This window comes from Gymnoscopelus braueri (genome assembly GCF_963280865.1).
Source record: "Gymnoscopelus braueri genome assembly, chromosome: 24".
NCBI classification, from domain to species: Eukaryota; Metazoa; Chordata; class Actinopteri; order Myctophiformes; family Myctophidae; genus Gymnoscopelus; species Gymnoscopelus braueri.
In genome coordinates this window covers 14,291,460-14,315,548 of record NC_137626.1, presented here as the reverse complement: position 1 = coordinate 14,315,548, position 24,089 = coordinate 14,291,460, and the positions used below count along the sequence as shown (strand labels likewise).

The window sequence follows — 24,089 nt, the reverse complement described above, 5'->3', positions numbered from 1 at the left end:
TTTGCACAAATCGGCCTCCTAGTGGCGCTATAACAGGCCCATGTGAACAAATTGGGCCAGAGGTTCTGCTCTGGCATCCAGGCCAACGGTGCCGGAGATTAGCTGTACACAGACAGATGACGGACACACGGACAGACGGACGGACGGACAGGGGGTAAAACATACTCTCTCGCCATGCCTTTCGGCCTGGCGGAGACAATAAGGCAGGATAAATCAGCAGTGAGAGTAGAGTTAGGCAGATATAAATAAAGGCAGATAAACATGACTAAGGAACAATCAAGTCATCTAGGTGACTTAGGCAAAAAGTGATTTATTTTGTTTTGTCTCTCCTGAAAACCTTGCAAACATGAGTTAGGCTATCATGCTATGAGGCTAACGACATGGAGATAAGAGGTTTCTGCCGGTGACATCGGTATAGTAGTCAAAACCCTGCACTATCTCGGCATATTAGCTGTCAACGTTTGCTTCTCTAACCACTTGCTGGTTTTTCTACTCGCTGCAGCACATTTATCTGGCGCAGAGTGGAGTCGGAGCATCCTCCACCATTACCGCTTTGAAAAAGGAAACTACATGTGGCAGAGTGGAAATGCCTCATTAGCCCGTTCAGCCCGGGAACGCATCCGTGTCATTTTTAGATGTCTTTGGCTATTCAAAAATAGCAGATATACAAGCTCCTAGCGCGGCACCGAGTGCCGCACTATGAGCTTGTAGATCTGCATTTTTTTTAAAAACGTGAACATTAAATGTTTGTGCAAATCTTTGAATATAAAAAATATTAAAGCAAACATTTGTAACTAAAATGTTTGCTCATTGGGGTCCCTGGATCTAAATATTATGAGATGGGGGTCCGCGGCCGAATACATATCATTTAGGGGCTCCTTGACATGAAAACGTTTGAGCACCACTGATATTATAGCGACATACGTTTTTTTTCAGAAACCTGTTGGGATTTAGAAGACATTTGTGGATGCGTTTCCCCAGATCGAATGGGTTAGAGCAGCCTGCGCCTTCCCCGAGTTAACTTTGCCATCCATGTCTGGGTATTTACATGTACATCTGAGAGAAGATTCTTTACAAACCTCTTCCCTGTGGAACCCATGCAAAAGTACTTTCGTTTTTTTTTTATGTAACAGTGTAAATATGGGTCACCGAGGCATTTATAGTCATTAAACAGAAGCTATAGAGAACGTATAGACTTGGGGCTTGGGGCTCTATCTTGCGTGGTGCGCCGCCTTATGCTTTATCCCTAATCTTCGTAGGCATTTGTTTATACTTTTAAAAAGATTTTAATAGTGAAAATAGCCGATTTACAAGCTCACAACGTGTAGATGTAGATTGGCTATTTTCACTATTTTAAAAAGTTTTTCCAAAGTATAAAAAATGCCTAAGAAGATAAGGGATAAAGCATAAGGTAGATAGCGCCATTGATGTCAAGTTTGTGGATGAAGCGGCATTTTTTCTTTCCTTTATGACGCACAATGGTATTGTCAACTGTGTTCCAAAATAGACCCTTAATGGCAGACATTTTGACGGCTAAGCACAGCTGAAGGTAATAACAGTTACTGTGGTTGAGCGTTTCATTCAGGCGTTATTGTTTGCCAGCATTAATTTACAGTAACTCTGCAGGAAACACCTTAAATGAAACACAATTGACACTATTAACTTCAGCTGCGTTTTCCCTGTCAAAATGCCTGCCGTGTTGTGTGTAATGTTATTATAATAATAACAATTTAGTCCCCACTCCGTTGGGGTATTTGTGTCACTGTACATTATTTTGCACAGTGACATGTGTCCTCTGCAATTACCCCATCATAACTGTTGGGAGGAGTATGCACTATTAATACCAAAAGTATAATTACTCCCATTTCACAAGTGATTATTTTCTTTTCAAAAGTTTTCAAAATATAAAAATAGCAGATCTTCAAGCTCAAAACAGGTCGCAATATGACGTGTTGTGAGCTTGTATATCAACTATTTTCTAGTACAAAATACGGTTTCATTGGTTAGCGTACGTATGTACAATGTTTTGTAGTAATAATCTGAAGCTACAAAACAACGTGTAACTACAGCTTTCTTTTTACTCAAGTAAATGAACCACTTGAATCTAAACATCCGTATTCTGGGGAGAACATTGGCCAACAAATAGCCAATCAACAAGCTCACAACACGTCGCATTTGCGACGCCTTGTAGATCGGCTATTTTTGGGGAAGACATTTTGGTGTAGACAGGAAAAAGCTGTCCAAATACATGCGGCAAAACTCAGGTCCGCAGTTCACCAAGTCTAGAGGACTTAAGTGGTTAAAAGTACCTCAAAAGTATGCTTACATACAGTACTTGAGTAAATGTACTGCTCGGCAAACTGAAGTTACGAGTTAAACTGGGGCATCACTGTGGGTTCGGGGGAGGACATGGGGGGGACGGGGGGGGTTCCGAATTGTGGTTCAAACAAGACAAGCGGAATTCAATTATGGGCCCACTTCTGGAGCATCGGCCAATAAGCGGCGGGGATCTGAAGCCAAAGCGTTATTATCCAGCTTGTTAATTTGATTCAGTGGGAAATTGAAGAAACGATGGAGAGAACCTAATCCGACAGTCATTCACTTTTGATGAATTGACCTCTAGCTGCACAGCCTCGTGAACACCGGGGCCCGGGTTCGGGAACGTAGGAGGGGGGCTGACGAGGCTGGCAAGTGGGTCAGCTGTGGTGTGTGGTGTGGGCAGGCAGCAGTGGGCGGGAACGTAAGTAAATACATTTACTCGAGTACTGTTACTTGAGTGCAATTCTGAGGAACTTTTACTTCACTTGCTGTCGGGCAGAAACCTCTTATCTGCATAATCAAACTTTTTGTATTTTTTTCGTAGATTAATGCTCTAACTTGATTATACTACAGCGTCACACAAAAGTGTCAAAAGTAGCATATCTACAAGCTGGAAAGGGGGGTCCTTGACACAAAAAAAGTTTAAGAACCACTGGACTACATAATAACTGCATTGGATCCATTGAAACACATGTTATTTATTCCTATTTTCTGAAAAGTAATGGTTTTGGACATACAGTGCAAAGTTAACCTCACATCACCAGACTTTCCACCACGGAGGAAAGCCTGGTATTCGTTCTAAAACTAGCCGTGTGATCCGGTTTAGAAAAAAAACGTGGTTAAGGTGGTTGGTTCCGGTTGGCGTCACATTGATTTTGTTCCGCACATAATGCAAATCAATTAGTTTAGTCTCGCTTGTCGCGCTACGAGAAAATGGACGTGCCAAACCATTATTATACTAAAAGAAACAAAACGATTATACCAAACAAGACAAGTTTCAAATGAGGGGAATCATTTTGGAGGTGCACGGTGCCGGTGGTTCCGGTCGTTGGTTCCGGATCAGAAACCCAAAAATGGTATTGATCCCAGACTAGTGCCTGACAGCGACAATTTGTTACTTGGGGGAAATAGAATTGTATCTTGCATAGCTAGTGACTCTTACCTTGTACCATAGAATGTCCGGTTCCACCCCAGGCTGTATATAATCCTCGATGCCCGGACATGTGATGTTTTTGCTTTTGCTGAGCTCGGCCTTCTCGAAGAACCTCATTTTGGAGTTGAAGCACAGGTCCGTGTCGTTCTCCGCCACCGTCAGAGACATGGACACCTTCATGCAGTACGTGGAGTTCCTGCAAGAGAAAAAAAAAGCCAACACGTCAGTCAGTGTGTAAACTAAATGGTGTTCAAACGTTTTCATTTCAAGGACTTTGTGTCATGCTGCGACCTTTAAAACTGTGACACAACAAATCAAACTGATTCATGTGAAGCTCAGAGGAAATCAAACCAAAAGTTTTCACAAATCCTTCGGTAACCCCGGGCTTACTATACCAAATCTTACTGTATGTAATCAAAATAACATAGTTTGTTTCATTATTATTAGTATTAAAAAACCCTATAGTCGACACAATCGGCAATCAGCTCAGTTAAGCATGGAATTTCATTTTTTATTACCTTTTCTTGATAATTAACCTTCCTCCACTGGTTGCCTTGTTGATTTTAGGAGAGTTTTAGATTACTTTTGAGGCACTGCATGGCCTGGTTCCTAATTACATTTTTTAAGTTATTAGGAGACTGTGTGCGCAGCCAGTCAATATACATTACACTTACAGAACCCAAAGTAAAGTACTAAATGTTTTCCCCAAATTTGTCAAACATGGTCACAACCCTACCGCGATCAGGCGACGTATTGTGAGCTTGTAGATCTGTTACTTTTTTAATAGACTAAGTATAAAACAGGGTGTTTCTGTTGAACTTATTAACATAAATGGTTCATTACATTACATTACATTACAGTCATTTAGCAGACGCTTTTATCCAAAGCGACTTACAATAAGTGTATTCAACATAGGTAGGGAACGAAAACTACTAATCACCAGAAGTCTTTAGTGCATTTTCTGCAAAAAACAAGCAACCAAGAGTATACCTAGCGCTAAGGTAAAAGTGCAATATATCAGCTACCTATTTCCTTAAACAGATGAGACAAAATAGCTAAATCAAATGAGCATGAGCTAAAACAAATAAGTGTATCGACTAAACAAGATCCAATAAACAATACAATAATCCAATAAACAATACAGCAATAGAAAACAAGCGTTCGTACAACTAGTTAACAACAAGTAGGTCAGGCAGAGAGGAAGGGTAGTGTTTCCTGAAGAGGTGAGTTTTCAGCCTGCGGCGAAATATGGGCAGTGACTCTGCTGTCCTAACATCAGTGGGAAGTTCATTCCACCACTGTGGGGCCAGAACAGAAAAGAGTCGTGACCGTGTGGATCGGTGGATCATGAGTGTTCTGTAATAATTTAACTGTACAAAGTAACATGTAACTAAAGGAACAATTTGTACTTTTACGCAAATGATTGTAGTGCAATGTAGTACATTCACTTGTAGTGTAGTGAAAAAATTATAAATAAAACATTAGCCTCTTATATGTAGTCGAGTAGAAGTATAAAGGAATCAAGAAATTTAAATACTCAGGTAAAGTAAAAATAATAATAATAAAAACCTTTTTTGGGATATTAGTTGTCTGTGTGCAGCCTGAGGTGTTGTGGAACCTGCTGCTTGTTCCTGCGTCCAGACTGTAGACAAAGCATGACTAATACTTTGTCGCATGACGGTATCGCATGCCGAAAATAGCAGACCTACAAGCTCACGGTAGCGACGTGCTGTGAGCTTGCAGGTCTGCTATTTTCCATCGTGGGACAGAGCACGTACAAATTTAGGCTAAGGAGTAACTTTGCTTTTTCAGGACTCCTTGACTCTGGAATGACCTGTCTGAGAAGCCCAGACCTGATAAATCACTGTCATATTTTAAACCCCCTACTTAAAAACTAACTTTTGTCCATTACCAATTTTTTTATTCTGTTTTAGGTACTTTTACTTAATACTTCTACTGCACTACATCTCAAAGGCTAATAGTGTACTTTTTTGTGTCACTGGTGGGCCGGTTTCTGAACTGTCCACAGAGCGAGTAGATGGTTCCATCATATGAGCATTAGTGAGAACCAATTATGAAAAGAGGTTGAAAATGAGTGAAGTGCTCCTTTAAGTAAAATATCTGAGTAGGCTAGCTACTTCTTCCAGGCCTGGAGGCTGAAGACAAAGTCTGACTTTGCTTTCAAGACTCCTTGACTGTGGAATGACCTGTCTGAGCAGCCTAGACCTGATAAATCACTGTCATCCTTTAAATCCCTTCTTAAAAAAAACGTAACTTTTTATCAAAAGGTCCTTTCCATAATTTAAAGGACCACTTCATCCATTTCCAGCCTATCTTCATATAATTGGTCCTCGCTAATGCTCATTATAAGATGGCACCGATTCTGTCTATTCACCTCTGTGTCTCTGTGAGGAGGGCCGTGGACAGTGACAAGATTGTTAGGCAGGTTTGGCAATTATTTTGTATTAATGCAGGAGCCTTGGCTTCCGTTTCTATGCTCTTGCAAGAATAACAAATAAGGTTGAAATCTTTTTTTTTTTTTTTTATGATCCGTACTCATTCTAATCTAGACCCTCCAGAAAAACGCGAATATGGGATCCCATAATTTACCGCATAATCAGCCAAATGGCACATATTATGCGGGGGTAATTTTTGTTCAAAAAGGGGGCATACTCACCGCAATATTAGCATTTATTACATGGCTTGGTTGAATGCTTGATTCTAATTGGTCAATCATCGGTCATTATTTCTTGCTCCCGATGAGCTCTATAACGCAGTGGTTCTCAAACTTTTTCATGTCAAGGACCCCCAAATTGATGCTTATTACCCCGCGGACCCCCATTTGAAAAGGTAAGCCAGCGACCCCAATAAGAGAAGGTTTTTACGGCTCTCTAGCAGTGATTCTCAACCATTTTTATTTCAAGGACCCCCAGTTTGACATGCATTAGGCTACGGACCCCCATTTAATGGCATTTATACCTCTGGGACCCCAATTCATATTGTTACATGTTTTTAAGACATTGCGCAAGAGTTGCGCCCGTAGAGATAACATTACTAAGAAACATGTAAAGTGGAAAATGTGCGACAATGTCCTGCTCAAACGGCAGAGGGAAACGAGGAACCTCATCTCGGAGCTATACAGCGGAGGGAGAGGTTCCTTAGGGGCTAAAGAGTATCCAGCAAACCAGCTCCTCAGACAAAAGTAGTAGTATTCCATGGAAGCAGATAGGAACAACACTTGTAAGCATAGGATTTCTTTGGCTATTCAAAAATAGCAGATATACAAGCTCATAGCGCGGCACCGAGTGCCGCGCTATGAGCTTGTAGATCTGCTATTTTTGAAAAATCGTAAAAAAAATATATATATATTTTTTTTTCAAAAATCTGCTAGGATTTAGAAAACATTTTAAGAATTGAACTCAGGCCTAATGGGTTAAGTAAAAAAAACTGAGTACTGTACTTCTTCCTCCACTGGGTCTCTGCAGTGGGCATGTTTTACCTCTTGTTCCGCCTGGCCGCCCCACTGGCCCCAGCATTGTAATGAGCAGCAGGCTGAATCATGTCTGCTGTGTGTCTGTGCCATGATAACGTCGCTGCGATGCGGAAACCTTGTATGTACATTATCGTTCCTGTCGGGCAGACACCTCGTATCTCCATATTTAAACTTTTTTTTGCGCCCTACTTGATCATACTACAGCGTCACACAGAAGTATCAAAAGTAGCAGATCTACAAGCTCGAAACACGGCGCGAAGCGACGCGTTTTGAGCTTGTAGATCTGCTACTTTTGATACTTTTGAATTTGCATCCTGAAAAGTAACAGTTTTGGACATATATATATGTATATAATTTTATTTTATATATATTAATATATATATTTTTTTCATTTTTAAAAAAAAGTGGAAAATAGCCGATGCGACACACTGTGAGCTCGTAGATCTGCTATTTTCACTGCTTTTGTGCGACACTCCTTGTACGATGAAGTCGGCCCGTTAATTTAAGAAAAAGCACGAAAAGTTGAATTATGGAGAGATACAAGGTTTTCTTGCCCGACGACGGCATCGATAAGCCGCCCCGAGTCCATTACAAATTCATGCAATATGGCGCCGCGCCTCACTCATCCATTCATGGCTGAATACCAGTGGGCGCTCACACTCACAAATCCAGCTCCGACGAATTATTGATGGCAAAAGACAAAGGAAGTCTGTGTTGTGCACGTGTGTGCCTCTGTGTGTGCGTGCGTGCGTGCGTGCGTGCGTGCGTGCGTGCGTGCGTGCGTGCGTGCGTGCGTGCGTGCGTGTGTGTGGAGCGTGCATGTGTGCGTGCGTGTGTGTGTGCTTTTGTGTGTGGGGGCGTGGAAATGGCCTTAATGTGGAGTGACAGTCCCGAATGTCAACAGCAACCTGAAGATTGATTGAGGCTTTTGTTTGGATGCGTTATGCAGATCCACAACAGCCCCAGCAGCAGAAAATTACTCGCCACGATTAATGGACCGTAACCGGTCAATTCAGATACGGTGTGGGGGAAAGAAAATATGTGTATATAACGTTCTATATATTCATGTAAAAGACAGTGGATTTATAACGCGAGCAACAGAGGAGACATAAAATGCAAGACTACCACGGATGTTGGAAGGCTAGCGTTCGAGCCTGGGTTCCAGAGAAAGGCAATTTGTAATGCCATCCAATAAACATTTACAGGATAGAGTAAGGGTTGCAGTGTGCGCTTGCCGGGCCCTGATTTTATCATACCGGTAAAAAACCCAACCTAGCAAAGGCGGTTCAGGAGGTTGAGTCGTTGTATAGGAATCATAAAGGTTCTGGGTTCGATCCGCGTCGATGACGCCTTGAGCGAGATAGACGGTTAACCAAAATGTGCGTCACTAACCGTTATGGACTAAACAACCAACATTAACCAAAATAAAGTCACATCGAAAATGTATCAAATATTAAAAAATATTAATGGAATAAATCACTTAACATTCCTCATACAGTATTGTACAACACATAATAAACATTAATTTAAAAAAAAGATATAGACCTAATGTTTGTTTTACAATACATGTTACAATACATGTTTAGGCCCTTTTTGAACTGCCCACACTGTAGGACTGCAACTTTATTGATCGATATGGCGTCATAACCGTGGTTAACCGCCCACATTCCAAAGGTTACATGTTTACAAAAAAATAAAGGTCCAAATGGCCATCCCTACACAGACCACGTATTGGTAGTATTCAAACCTGGCCACTCCAGTCCAGTGCAGATGGACGGGTCAGACTTTATGTCTCCTTTTATTTATATAATCGTCTCTGTCGGGTGGAAACCTCATATGTCCAAAACTGTTACTTGCCAGGACCTGTAGGCCTACAACACGTGTTCCATGCTTACTGTGGCGCTGCTATGACAACCGAATTTCCCTCGGGGTCAATAAAGGTTTATATCTATCCATCTGCATTGCAGTTCAGCCAGACTAGTGCCGTTTCTCTCGTGTACAATCGATGATCTGATAGGGAACCTGGCATAGTGGTACAATCAATCAGAATCAGTTTATTGGCCATGTTCACATACTAGGGGAACTTAATCATATCTTTATCTGAATGATTACACAAACAAACGTATAGCCTGGCGATGCCTGATATCACCACTGATATCGATCTGTGTAGAGATACACACTGCTTGCATGGATCGTTACCAGTGGTGGAAAAAGTACTCAAATGATTTACCTAAGTAAAAGTATCAATTGTCATTGTTGATCAATGAGCTCAGCAGGGGAACAACAAGCTACAACATGACATGTTGTGGGCTTGTTTGATTGATTGATTGATTGATTGATTGATTGATTGATTGATTGATTGAATACTTTATTAACAGTTTGCAAAGACAAGCACAGGGAAGTACAGTTCAATACAAGGTCAGTTGAGAGGATTTTAAACCCAAGAAAGCACTATGGCTTGTTTCCATTGGGGTCCTTTGTGCAATTCATCGAATTGTAGATCTGCTATTTTCCTGCTATGTACAACGAAGTGTAGACAAAGTGGTTAACCACTTGAACCCCATTCTACGGGGGGACATTCATCTATAAAAAAAAAGAACATATCTATAAGCTTGTTACTAAGGCACACCTATAATTGAGATCAGCTCTACTGTTTGAGTACAGCTTAACCCTTCCATTGTGTTAGGGTCTTTTTTGACCCGTTTTCAAGTTTAAATAGGTAAAAAGTACCCTTTACATTTCTTTATTGGAACGAGGCTTCATGATATCCTCAGAAATAGCCATTTTAACGCAACAAAATTATTTATCATAATTTTTATTAATTCTGATGGTCAAAAAAAAAAAGTGACACTTGTGGTGTTAGGGTCCGAAATGACCCGGCAAAGAAGTGTGGCTCAATTCCCCCCCAAATTGTCAATATTCAATGTTTACATGTTTGAGAGTGAGAGAGACTTGTCCTCAATTAGCATTTGCTATCAGAAGTAAAATAAAGTTTGAGTTTATGAAAAATAAATGACTTTTTACCTTCTATGGTATACGGGTCATTTCGGACCCTAACACCACTAGTGCCACTATTTTTAATAATAAAAAAAAAAATTAAAGTTAAAAAACGAAAACAAGTATTTTTTGTATTAATTTTTTTTGGAAGTGTGTTCTAATTATTATTCTTAATTATTCTATTCTAGCTAGATAACACAATTATCCATTGCCTTCATTATAGGACATTTAATGAGTGAATTTTAACATTTTCATAATAGAAAACAAGATATTTTGAAAGATGAAACCCTAGCCCTAACCCAACATAATATTTTTAAAAGTGTTTACATGGATATGAATGCATTACAAGTCAGCTATGAGGTGGGAGAAAAAAAATAATGAAAATACTATTTTTTTTTGTATTTTGGGCTGATTTAAATCACGGGTCAAATTTGACCCGCTAACACCACAAGTGGATGCAGTTTTCTAACACAATGCAAGGGTTAACAGAACATACAGTAGACATCAAAGTACACACTGACTGGCTGGCAGTGTTGAACGGGATAAAAGCTGAAAAAAAGCTTGTAGATAGGCTACTGTATTTTTGTCAAAGCGATGTGGTGTGGACGGAAAAAAAACAGCAGTCCAAGTACAGTTGCAACTCAGGTCCATATCACTTAAACTAGAGGGTTTTACTACTTAAACCCCAGCATTCGTATTGTGGGGAAAGCTTTAGCTGAGAATAGCATTGCGTCGCACTGTGAGCTTATCGATCGGCTTTCCCGACAATAACAGAAAACTGAAAAGAGACCACAGAGCCCTGAGGGTCTCCGCTCAACCATATGGGGTTTGACCCGTTCAATCCGGGAACGCATCTGTGTTTCACTTTAGATTTCTTTGGCTATTCAAAAATAGCAGATATACAAGCTCGTAGTGTGGCACCGAGTGCCACACTACGAGCTCGTAGATCTGCTATTTTAGAAAAAACTTGAACATTTGTGCAGATTTTTGAAAATGTGTGCAAATCTTTGAATATATATAATTTTTTTAAGCGACATTTTTTACTTAAATCTTTGCTTGTGCGGTCCCTGGAACAACATATTTTGAGCCATTTCTGTGGCCAAATACATATCATTTTGGGGCTCCTTTACATTTACATTTAAAGACATTTGTAGAATCCCCAGAAGCAAAGATTTGAGTTACAAATGTTCGCTTTAAAAATATATATAATTCAAAGATTTGCAAAAATGTGTACGATTTTTCTAAAATAGCAGATCTACAAGCTCATAGTGCGGCACTCGGTGCCGCGCTATGAGCTTGAATATTTGCTATTTTTGAATAGCCAAAGAAATCTAAAATGACTCAGATGTGTTCCCGGTCTTAAAGGGTTAAGTGGTTAATATGAACGTCACCGTTGACAACAAGCGGCAAGAGGACCGACTGCAAGCGAATCCCTCCCCGCCCCGTTTAGGAGACCAAACAAATTGCCAGCGTTTACAGAAATCTCATGGCTAATTTTCCCAACTAAAGCTGGTTATACAAATTGAGCCGAACCAACAAACAATTACAAACACGGTTAAATCCTCCCATAATTGCGCGGCATTAGCCCGACTCGTGGATTAGCGCGGCGCACGCTGGTCCTCGCTAACAGTGTGGGCAAACAATCCCCGGGCCTCTCTCTCTCTCTCTCTCTCTTTGGACGAGGGACGAGAAGCGCTGGGCACTGAATGAGCCTGTGCCCATTGTTTTCTTTTTTTCCCTTTCCCCCCCCCCAATATGGTCTCTAAATGCCAATTGATTCCTCTCCATACACATTTCTGTGTTGACACTGCATGCTGTTGTATCCTACTGACTCCATAGACCACCGAAGTCTGACGTCATTTACACATCCTTTGTTTGTCTACCTGGTTCGCAGTTTTCCACCCCCATTCTGAATCCCATAGACGTCTTTAATATCGCGTCAAATAAGAACTGTGTTCCAAAAATAAACAAATGACCCCGGCGGTTTGACTCTTATGGATATGAAGCATCAACTGACGGTGAAAAAACGCTAATGTTACTTCCGCCGAATTAGTTACATTTTCGCCAGAAACAGACTGTATCAAATATAAGTGACTGACTATCATAAACGATATAGAACCTCCTCCCTGACAATATCGCCGGGACAGTTTGTTTCTTTTTGGACCACAATTCTTATTATGAGACGATTCTAAGATGACCCAATGTTATTCTCCATAGAGAAATTACTTCCGCAAACCTGGGGATGAACGAATGACGTCAGGACTTCGGTGGTCTATAGAGGTATAATTTAACTAGAGGGCGGATTGCCCCGCCCCCAGCTATCATTTCAATGAATGTGCTCAGTGGCGTTTTGAAGCACCCGGAAGTGAGAATAGGAACCAATACGGAACCAATATGAACCAATGGAATCGCTCCATGCGTCGTGGCGCGTCGTGAGCATGCGCACAAAACGGGAGACGCACGCGCAGTAGCATTTAAGTGCATTCTCAGATTTGACCACCAGGGCTTGTCCGCTTCAACGTTCTACCGTAGTTCTGGGGGCTTGACTGACTCACCTGCCAGTGAGGAGCCCCCACCGGGAGGATGTATTATAGAGCCTCCGTCCTACTCCTCCCACCCAACACTCGCCGCTGACAGGTGGCCATTTTAACCCATTAAGGCATGAGGTTCATTTTCTACAAAATGTCTTCCAAATCCTAACTAGTTTTTTGAAAAAAAACGTATGTTGCTATGTCATTGGTTTTCAAACTATTTAATGTCAAGGACTCCAAAATGATATGTATTTGGCCGCGGACCCCCATCTCAGAATATTTTGTTCCAGGGACCCCCAGAAGCAAAGATTTGAGTTACAAATGTTCTCTTTAAAAAATATACATATTCAAAGATTTGCACACATTTTCTAATTTTTTCAAAAATAGCAGATATACAAGATCATAGCGCGGCACTCGGTGCCGCGCTATGAGCTTGTATATCTGCTATTTTTGAATAGCCAAAGTGTAAAATAATGCTTTTTAGCTCAAATCAAAAAGTGACACAGATGCGTTCCAGGTCTTAATGGGTTAAAATGAATGTGACCATAATTTACCAAAACGCATATCATGGTGATTGAAAGAACTTTAAAAACTAGCGACTGGAAGCACACAGTATTTATGACTAATGTTTATTAAGGTAATACAATCAGGCGTAAAGTTCGGCCAAAAACCCATCCGCTTGAATAGAGCCTAATTGCTTCGGCAACCAGCAGCGGTTGAAACGGCGAGACTATACAGGCTCATTCATATGAACTGTCAACACTTCCTATATAGCCTCAATTTACAAGCCGGATGCTTGCCCCTTGGGTCAACCAACCACATAGGGTTTAAGTGGTGAAGTACTGGTACTCAAGTTACATGCACTTCGCTAACCGTCCACCGCTGACGAGCATGTGGCGGGGCAGCTAGCGCTGAAACTAAGGCGTCAGCCAGGCGTGTGCCCATTTTTTTTTTCCCTTTTCTTTTCAGGAAGGCCCCGGCACATGCAAATGTGACATGATGTGGAGATTATCCCAGACATACTTCTACCAGATGGCCACCTGTGCAAATGAGATCCCACATGCGGGGGGTCCTCTTTCCCTGTTTAAATAGTCTGGGCAGCCGCTGATAAACTCGCCCCGCTGGGGGGGAGAGAGAGAGAGAGAGAGAGAGAGAGAGAGAGAGAGAGAGAGAGAGAGAGAGAGAGAGAGAGCGAGAGAGGGGGGGAGAGGAAATTGTGTCAGCTGGTTCGCGTGAGTGATCGATGGTGCGGGCCAACACTTTGTCCTACAATGTCTTTCCAGCATTTCACAATCCGTCACGGTGCCTTTTTAAGCCAGACAAGCTAAGGCACCCTTCTTGACTGTTCCACTCGGCAGGTGTAATATTCATGAGGTGCTTAACCCATTTAGACCGGGAGGGAAAGAATCTGTCATTTTTTAGATTTCTTTGGCCATATTAAAAATAGCAGATCTACAAGCTCATAGCGCGCCACCGAGTGCCGCGTTTCTTTTTTTAGAACTTATGTTTCTATATCAGTGGTTCTCCAACATTTTCATGTCAAGGACCCCCAAAAGTATATGTATTTGGCCGCGGACCCCCATCTCAGAAAATTTTGTGATAGGGACCCCACCCCCCCCCCCCCCCCCACCAGAAGCAAAGATTTGAGTCAAAAAATTTCCCTTTAAAAAATGCATATTCAAAGATTTTCAAAACATTTTCCCCGATAAAATAATCAAAAATAGCGATATGAGCTTGTAAATCTGCTATTTTTGAATAGCCAAAGAAATCAAAAAAAAAATGCCACAGATGATGCATCCCCGGATTGAATGGGTTAAAAAGAGCGACGGAAAAAGCGGGGAGAAAGAAAAGTGATTGCATTACAGCGTTTGTGCACTAGAGACTTCCAACATTATAATACACACACCGTGCGCATTCAGCGCCGTCTCTCCCTTTTTTTTGGGTTATATATATTATATACAGGTGCGATAACAAGCTTCTGGGGCCGATAACCACAGCGTTAATGGCCGAGGGTGTCACTCAGGCAGGCGTGTCAAACCTGAAGAGGATACGCAATGTCGGGGCAATGATAGATAGATAGATAGATAGATACTGTAGATAGAATGCTGGCTGCTTCCTCTGTGCATGGGGAATCCTGCTCTGACAGCTAGCATGTATCGTTGCTGTCGGGCAGAAACCTCCTATCTCAAGTGGTGTAAAGTAACTAAGAAAATGTACTCAAGTACTGTACTTAAGTACAATTTGGAGGTACTTTTACTTTACTGGAGTATTTCCAATTGTCTGTACTTTTACTTCTACTCCAGTACATCTCAGAGGCAAATATTATTGTACTTTTACTCCACAGAAATTATTTGATAACTTTAGTTACTAGTTATTTTGCAGATATAAATGATTACATTATAAAACATACATTAACCACTTTAGCCCTATTTTATACCTAGGCTATTTGAAAATAGCCGATCTACAAGCTCACAACGTGTCGCATCGCGACGCGTTGTGAACTTGTAGATCTGCTATTTTCAAACATTTTTGTACTTTTACTTTTGGCACTTTAAGTATGTTTTGATGCCAATACTTTTGTACTTTTACTCAAGTCAATTTAGAATTCCGGACTTTTACTTGTAACAGAGATCTTCTACAATGCAGTATTGATACTTTTACTTAAGTAAAACATTGAGTACTTTTTCCACCACTGTCGTATCTCCATATTTTTTACTTTTTGTGTTATTTCGTAAACGAACGCCCTATTTGATCACACTACGGTGTCACAAAAAAAGCATCAAAAGTTGCAGATCCACAAGAAGCTCGAAGCGGATTGTGGATCTGCTACTTTTGAGTTTGAATGGTGAAAAGTAACAGTTTTAGACATAATGAGGTTACTTTTCCACCTGACAGACGAACATGACGGCTGGAGGGAAGGCAGAGAGGGCTTGAGATGCAATATGTGGCAAATAGGGTGCAATGATGCGCAATGGTCATTTAACCCATTAAGACCTGAAGCCGATTCAACAAATGGCTTCTAAATCCAAACAGGTTTCTATATCAGTGGTTCTTTAACTTTTTTCATGTCAAGGACCCCCAACTCAAAATATTTTGTTCCAGGGACCCCCATAAGCAAAGATTTGAGTTAAAAAAAAATTCGCTTTATAGACCCTCCAGAAAAAAAACGCGGGCAGAAATACTTGATTATGCGGGCTAAAACTCTTGAAAATCCTTGATTTTGCGATGAAACATGCGTTTTTTTTTTGCAATTTTATGCGGTGAAATTGCGGGAAGTTGCAAAATATGCGGAAAGTTGCAAAATATGCGTCAATATGCGAAATATGCGATATGCGAAAAGTTGCGAAAAATTTGAGAAGTTGCGAAATATGCGGAAATCTGCGATGCGAAATGTATATTATGCAATGCGGCTTTTTTGAAAAAACGTTACCCCTGCATAATTATGCGCCATTTTGCTGATTATGCGGTAAATTATGCGATCGCATAATCGCATTTTTCTGGAGGGTCTACCTTTAAAAGAAAAAATATATTCAGAGATTTGCACACATTTTCACGATTTTTCAAAAATAGCAGATCTACAAGCTCATAGCGCGGCACTCGGTGCCGCGCTATGAGCTTGTATATCTGCTATTTTTGAATAGCCAAAGTATAAAATAATGCTTTTTAGCTCAAATAAAAAAAATGACATATGGGTTAAGAGGATTATAAAGGGAAGATTGTGGTGTATACTGTATGTATGTGTGTGTGTGTGTGTGTGTGTGTGTGTGTGTGTGTGTGTGTGTGTGTGTGTGTGTGTGTGTGTGTCACACACACACACACACACACACACACACACACACACACACACACACACACACACACACACACACACACACACACACACACACACACACACACACACACACACACACACACAGATTGCCTATTACCTGCCCTACACATTTCCATTCATCTATATTTATACAGTATCCAACTATCCATACATTCACCCGCCCGCCCATGCATTTTCCCTATGCTGTCCTTGGCTGTCCTCTCATTAGATCACACCTCCCCTCCTCCTCCATTCCTACTGGTAGAGACAGAGGGAAATTCCCGTTAACATGACATTAACTAATAGGCAGTGGAATTGATTCGGAACTCCCGAGAGACTTCTCGGTACCTGTAGGCAAATTAATGAACTAACTTAATGAATCCTTTAATACATTTTCTTTTTTTTAATTTATACAAAAAAAAAAAAAGCCCCCGCTCTAATTGCAAATGGAGGATGATGAAATAATTGCAGATTCCTTATTACGGTTCGCTTTCAAGTAACAATAACACACTAAGGACCATTGTCTCTGTGTTGCGTGGCAGACTGCAGGTCAAAAGGCCCTCTGCCTCAGGCAGTTGATTAACCCTTTAAGGCCGGGAAGGGAACGCATGTGTGTCATTTTCCAAGATTTCTTTGGCTATTCAGAAATAGCAGATATTGAGCTTGTAGATCTGCTATCTTTTTGATTTTTTTAAAAAATGTGTGCAAATCTTTTCTATACATTTTTAACTCAAATCTTTGCTTCTGCGGGGGTCCCTGGAACAAGATATTTTTAGATGGGAGGGGGTCCGCAGACAAATACATATTATTTTGGGGGTTCTTGACATGAAAAAAGTTTGAAAACCATTGATAATATACAGTAGCAACATAAGTAAAAAAAAAAAAAAAAAAAAAGTTTTGGAAAAAAAACCTGTTAGGATTTAGAAGACATTTGTAAAATCCCCAGAAGCAAAGATTTGAGTTAAAAAAAAAGTATGCTTTAAAAAAGTATACATTCAAACTAAAGATTTGCACACATTTTCACGATTAAAAAAAAAAAATAGCAGATCTACAAGCTCGTAGCGCGGCACTCGGTGCCGTGCTATGAGCTTGTAGATCTGCTATTTTTTGAATAGCCAAAGAAATCTAAAAATGACACCGAGAATGCGTTCCCGGTCTTAATGGGTTAAAGGCAGACTATGTAATATGTTATCTGGTCGGGTAATACTATGACAGCTTCAAGCTGAAATCAAGTCAACTATAGACATCAGTCATTCACTGGGTTTATCTAGCAAGGCTCTCTTGTGGTCGTATGCTATTTCAGTCAGACACTCTCGTCAAGATAAACCATTTATTTGCAATGATATTGCCTTCAGTTTGGCGGTGTGACTCCGCTCGTGCGATATTACAGATTTATCTGCACACGCATGACACAAAATCCGAGATCACGAACCCCCCCTGGAGCAGAGCCTAAGATACAAGAGTTATTACATGGACATAACATTGAACCCCTTCAAGGGCGTAACGTAAAATCCACATTCATACAATCCACAGAAAATCCATACAATTAATCTACTGACATAATCGCGAAGAACTAATTAAACAGCGTTCTGCTTAAAAAGGCCGCCTAGAATGAACCAGAACAGTCTGCCGTGACTGTCTGCCAGAACTATTGCGATGCTCGATATTAGAGCAGTGGCAAAGTTACAACTTGTAACTTTGCGTTTCTTTGTGGTTTTCAAATATTTTTTGACACATAATAATCAAATGTTTTTGATGATTCACCAGGAAACTGGATGGCTTGGTTTCAGGCATTAAAATAATTAATATAAATATGTAAATCTCTATGGGCTGAATCTGCAAGCTTGTAGCCGTGCTACGAGCTTGTAGATCTGCTATTTTTTCTTTATCATGAAAATTTGTGCACATTCAAAGTGAATAATGTTTTACTCAAATCTTTGCTTATGGGGTCCCTGGAACTAAATATTTTGAGATGGGTTCCGCTGCCAAATACATATAATTTTGGGTGGTCCTTGACATGAAAAAGTTTGAGCACCACTGATAGCAACAGAAGGGTTTCAGAAAACTGTTAGGATTTAGACGACATTTTGTAGAATCGGAACCTCAGGCCTTAATGGGTCAACAACACAGAAAGAGAGAAATCAGGCATAGGGGGCAAAGTAGCTGCCCACCACCACTGTGGAGAGACTGAGGTTCGATTCCTCCAAGGTGCCTATCCAGCATGGCCTGGCGCTGCAACGAACACAAACTGCCTGTGTTTGCGGGTGTGGAGGGTGATCTCTGTCACTGTGCTAGCAACTCCCACAGGTTGGTTGAGGTTATAGGGTGCCCGTTGAGTAGGGAGCGGAACTGGGGGAGGGATAACGTGTTCCTTCGCATGCCTTGGCATCACCGGTTCCCAATGTCACCTCCTGAGTGTACACATGGAACCAAATGGACCGGGTCCATTTGGTTCCATTTGTACACTCTCCGGGTTAAATATAAGCCCTGAGGATTTTACAGTCGGCACAAACTGACTAAATTGGGGGGAAAAAACGGTTGATAGAAAGAAAGGAAGAAAGCGAAATTGCACCCCCCCCCCCTCGTCCTTTGTGCGCTGCCAGCACAAGTTATTAGATATGGCTTCTGCCAAATAGAAAAGAGCTAATGCATTCTGTAATGACACACCGACGGTGGTGGGAATGAAAAGGGAACAAGAAAAAGGGTGAGACGTGCCCTCAGCTAACCTGACAATTTAACAGGCCATCCCGGATTGAAGGTTGCGAGTCAGGTATCTTGTTAGAATGTCTATTCAAACCAGATTTTCTATTGCACTTAATAGTTTATGTATTCCATTACTGTTTTGCAGATAATGGGCTACCATTAAATGCTTGACCCCCGCGCCTCTCTTTTCAGCACAATCAACAGCGGATGCAACCCCCTATAAAAGGTGACGCACAAGCTACCGCGCGCGCGCACACGCACACAGTCACGCACACGCCAGGCAGACACGCACGCACGAGCTTTGCGGCTCGGGGTGCAATAAAACATTTAAAGGCCCACATCCAACAACGTCACCGCATACGTCGCGGCATTCAAATGAGCTCTTGGGCGTTCGGACCAAGGTTGAAGCCATCTCCTTCTGTCACGCCATGTACACGCCTGTCATTGTGGCAGCTTTCTGAAAAATGTCTAATAAATAAATACATTAACCCATTAAGACCTGGAACGCATTTGTGTCACTTTTAGATTTCTTTAGGCTATTCAAAAATAGCAGATCTACAAGCTCATAGCGCGGCACCGAGTGCCGCGCTACGAGCTTGTAGATCTGCTATTTTTGAAAAATCTTGAAAAAAGAAATGTTTAGATTTTTTTCCAAAAACAGTTTTTTTAAGAATCGCCTCAGGTCTTAAAGGGTTAAATTAATTCATAATAATCATGATAATCATAATAATGCCAATCGTTGCTGTGGGGCAGAAACCTCTTTCTTCCACACTTCCAACTTTTATTTTTTTCCTAAATGAATGCCCTCCCTTGATAATACTACAGCGTCGCGCCGCGTTTCGAGCTTGCAGATCTGCTCCTTTTGATGCTTTTGAATTTGAATCCTGAAAAGCAACAGTTTCGGACAGAGACTCAATGCTCCCGTCACCGTCGTGGCTTCCGGGCCCATTAGATATGGTGAAAAAAATCTATCAAATCGTTGCGGTGTCCCCCATGGGAGTATATAAACCGTGCACGCGTCAGAGGCCAGAGAATCGCACTTGCACTTTTAAGTGCACCCATCATGGTGCCCCCCCCCCCCCCCACATCCTAACGTCTGTGCATGGCCCCGCCCCACGTATACGGTACATCTCCCTCTCTCTCTCTCTCTCTCTCTCTCTCTCTGAAGTGCAGACCAGACGAGTGGCAGAGGCAGAGAGAGAGAGGCTCTGCCTGGCTGGATTACCCTAAATCAGTCTTTTATGGGGCGTCGCATTATTTATGACCCGAGCGAAGGTCACGGCATATACGGTGGGAGGACTCGGAGGGGTGGCGCGACGGGGGGTGTATAGGCGCCCCTACCTGTGGCACTGCCCGCCCCCCCCCCCCCCTCATAAGTCATCTGTCAACTGCAGCCCAGCGCCAGGTCTGGGATGATGAAGTGGTCCTACCCCCCCCCGCCTCACCCCCCTCTCCCCCCCCCGGCTTCCCAAACCTGACTGTGGGCCAACTTGACTCCCACTTAGCCCCTGTCCGAGTGTGTGTGTGTGCCACCGCCTCGCTTCACTCTCTGCTCGCGTTGGCCCGTGCCGCTGTATTTACGGGGGGAAAAAAACACGATCGCTATCCCGTACTCAGTGGTGGATAGAAGTACTCTGATTTTGTTTTCATTTAAGTAAAAGTATACCAATACCACAATGTAGAAATACTCTGTTACAAGTACAAAGGCGCCTGTATTCAAAAAGTACAAAAAAGTATTGGCATCGACATATATACCAAAGTAAAAGTATTGTTTAATGTTTTCCTCGGAAATAGCTGATCTGCAAGCTCACAACGGGTCGCATCACAATGCGTTGTGAGCTTGTAGACCTGCTATTTTTGAATAGCCGGTCTACGCAATATGGCTTAATTGTTTCATGTATGTTTTGTAATAATGATGATCACTAAAGTTGCCAAATAATTGTAGTGGAGTAAAAAGTTGACAAATATTTGCCTCTTGAGATGTAGTTGGTTGGAAGTTTAAAGTATCAATAAGTGGAAATAGTCAGATAAAGTAAATGCACCTCAAGGTAGTACTGAAGTACCGTTTGAGTAAATGTACTTAGTTATTGTCCACCTCTGGCCCGCCTCGCCTGCCATGCCGCTGTTGACGGAAATAAAACACCATCGCTCCCCATACTCAATTATGATCCATCCCCATACGCTCCGTCTTTCTCTTCTTTCCCACCCCGCCGTCTGGTCTCTCTCTCCTCTCCTTTCTCAATTTATCTCTGTCCGAGTTTTCACTCTCTTGTCTTGTCTTACAAGGGCTTCTCAGAGAGGGAACACGCACTTCAGTGGATGTGGATATGGCTTGGCGCGCACACACACTACAGCCCCTGCCTGCCTAAACACCTGCGTTCTCTCACCACACACACACACACACACACACAGGCTGTACAGACACAAAAATAAACATAATTAAGTCGCATTCGAGCCCCCGTGTGATCCGACAGGGAAATAACGAACGACCCCATAGAAGACCTCCATACTTCCTCTGGAGACGTGATGTCGGCCAATTACGGTGAGCGGTGCGGCGTCGGTGTGCGCTTCTTAACACCTTAATGCAGCTGTTGTTTCCGTTCTCGTGTGCAATTGCTTGCTTTTTGAAGGTATCCGGGCTGCCACTTTGATGGAGAGCCTCATTCCATAAAAAGTGGGCTGGCAGTCAGACTGTTTTTGTGTTCCCAAACCTCCGCCACCGCCAAAGCAAAGTCCGCTTTAGACTTCATTTCCTGGGCGCGCACTCACACTCACACACACACACACACACACACACACACACACACACACACACACACACACACACACACACACACATGCACACGCACACGCACACGCACACGCACACGCACACACACACACACACACACCAGCCGCCTCAAGGCAACTCATTTCCCATTCCACACCGCCAACACCACCCCCCCCCCCCCCCTCCAACTCATCTTTATGCTAGCAACCTGATTTCATAACAAGCTTCAACAATCTGTCTCCATTGTATTCCTCCACTCCTCAACTCTCTCATGGTGACCTCCTTCATTGGTCCCCCAGGCCCTGTGGGTGTAATGTATGAACAGCCATATAAAGCTATGCATATCAAGTACAAATGGTCTTATGTTAGCAGACTCTCATGCCACTGGGAGAGGGCTGTACCACCAGTGGTGGAAAATAACTAAGTACATTTACTTAAGTACTGTACTTAAGTAAAATTTTGAGGTATTTGTACTTTACTTGAGTACTTCCAATTTCCAATAGTTTCACTTCTACTCCACTACATTTCAGAGGCAAATATTGTACTTGTACTCCACTACAATTATTTGAAAAGTTTAGTTACTAGTTACTTTGCAGGTATAAATTATTACTTTATAAAACATACATTTACCACTTTAGCCTTATTTTATACCTAGGCTATTTGAAAATAGCCGATCTACAAGCCCACAACGCGTCGCTTCGCAACGCGTTGTGAGCTTGTAGATCTGCTATTTTCAAACATTTTAGTACTTTTGGTACCAATACTTTTGTACTTTTACTCAAGTACATTTGGAATTCCTGGCTTTTACCTGTAGCAGAGTAACTTCTACATTGCAGTATTGATACTTTTACTTAAGTAAAACATTTGAGTACTTTTTCCACCACTGGCTGTATCGTAGCGGCGCGCTGTGCGGTACAGTGCCGACTGCAACATGGGAACATCTAAAACCGCACAACAGTGGTGCAAGAAGTACTAACATTTTGTACTTAAGTAAAAGTATGAATACTGCAATGTAGAAATACTCTGTTGCAAAGTAAAAGTCCGGAATTCAAAATGTACTTGAGTGAAAGTACAAACGTATTGGTATCAAAATGTACTTAAAGTACCAAAAGTAAAAAGTACTCATTGTGCAGAATGTCCCATTTCACAAGTTCAAAATGTATACAAGCTCTGCTATTTTCAAATGGCCGAAATATATATACTGTAGGGCTGAAGTGGTTAGTGTGTTTTGTAATAATAATCAAAATCTACGAAGTAACTAGTTTTCATATACAGTAGTTGTAGTAGAAGTAAAGGTACAATATTTTCATCTGAGATGTAGTGGAGAAGAAGTAAAAACATCAACAATTGTAAATACTCCAGTAAAGTAAAAAAATCCTCAAAACTGTACTTAAGTACAGCACTTGAGTAAATGTGCACCTACTGCTGCACAACCAAGTCCAGCAGCAGTTCCAGTGTTGTTGTTCAGTTGGATTTTTGCTGCCAACTAGGTTGGCAAAAGAACACGCTGAACTGCAGGAAACCCCGAGCGTCCCAATTCTGCTGCATATCATGATAGCTGGACATTTGGTGGAAACGGGCAAACGTTCAGCGAAGATAGCTATAGTTTATAGAGGCTCACAGCGTGTTAAAATGCCAACCGCATTTTCAGGTTGTAGATTGGCTATTTTCAGAAATTGATTTGGTGTAGAGCAGTGGTTCTCAACCAGTGGTCCGAGGACCACCAGTGGTCCTTGAGGGGGGTTCCAGGTGGTCCCCAGCTAAGTGATGGAGAGTTGGTAACCAAATGGACCCCTTATAGATCTTTAACTCTTGAGAGTGTAAAATGAAACCAAATGGACCCTTACGGGTCCATTTGGTTTCATTTTACGCTCTAAAGAGTTAAACTGTTGTTAAACATCTGCATTACTTAATTAAAGAATTGTTATTTTGATCAACGTTTGCCTGTTATCTCTCCTAATGATACCAACATCACTACAGCATGGAATTGTGGACAAAATTGTATCCAATGACAACAACACCTTCTAAGTTTGTTGTCTGAGAGTCTAAATCTCATAAAATGGTGGTTCTGTGGCTCAAATGCCGAATAAATAGTGGACCTTGATATGAAATGGGTTGAAAACCACTGGTGTAGAGGGACAAAAAGGAGGGGAACAAGTACGGACCCCTGGGGACCCCGGGCGACGAAGTATATAGGGTTTAGGTTGTTAACGACTTGGACCCCAGCATCCCTATTCTGGGATTTGGTGTATCGGAAAAAAAAAACGCACCAAGCACAGTGCAACTCATGCAGGCCCGTTGTATTAAGTATA

At 41.8% G+C, this 24,089-nt stretch overlaps 1 protein-coding gene across 1 annotated transcript in view; it reads right to left on the bottom strand.

Moving 5' to 3' along the window:
- The window catches only part of LOC308080139 (interleukin-1 receptor accessory protein-like 1), a gene marked incomplete at both ends in the record, with an annotated part of 619,302 nt that overhangs the window by 345,359 nt on the left and 249,854 nt on the right, over positions 1-24,089 (bottom strand). The window contains one exon of the mRNA XM_080421907.1: positions 3,482-3,668. Within this exon, the coding sequence (XP_080278033.1) occupies positions 3,482-3,668 (187 nt within the window). The remainder of the gene's footprint in view (positions 1-3,481; positions 3,669-24,089) is intronic.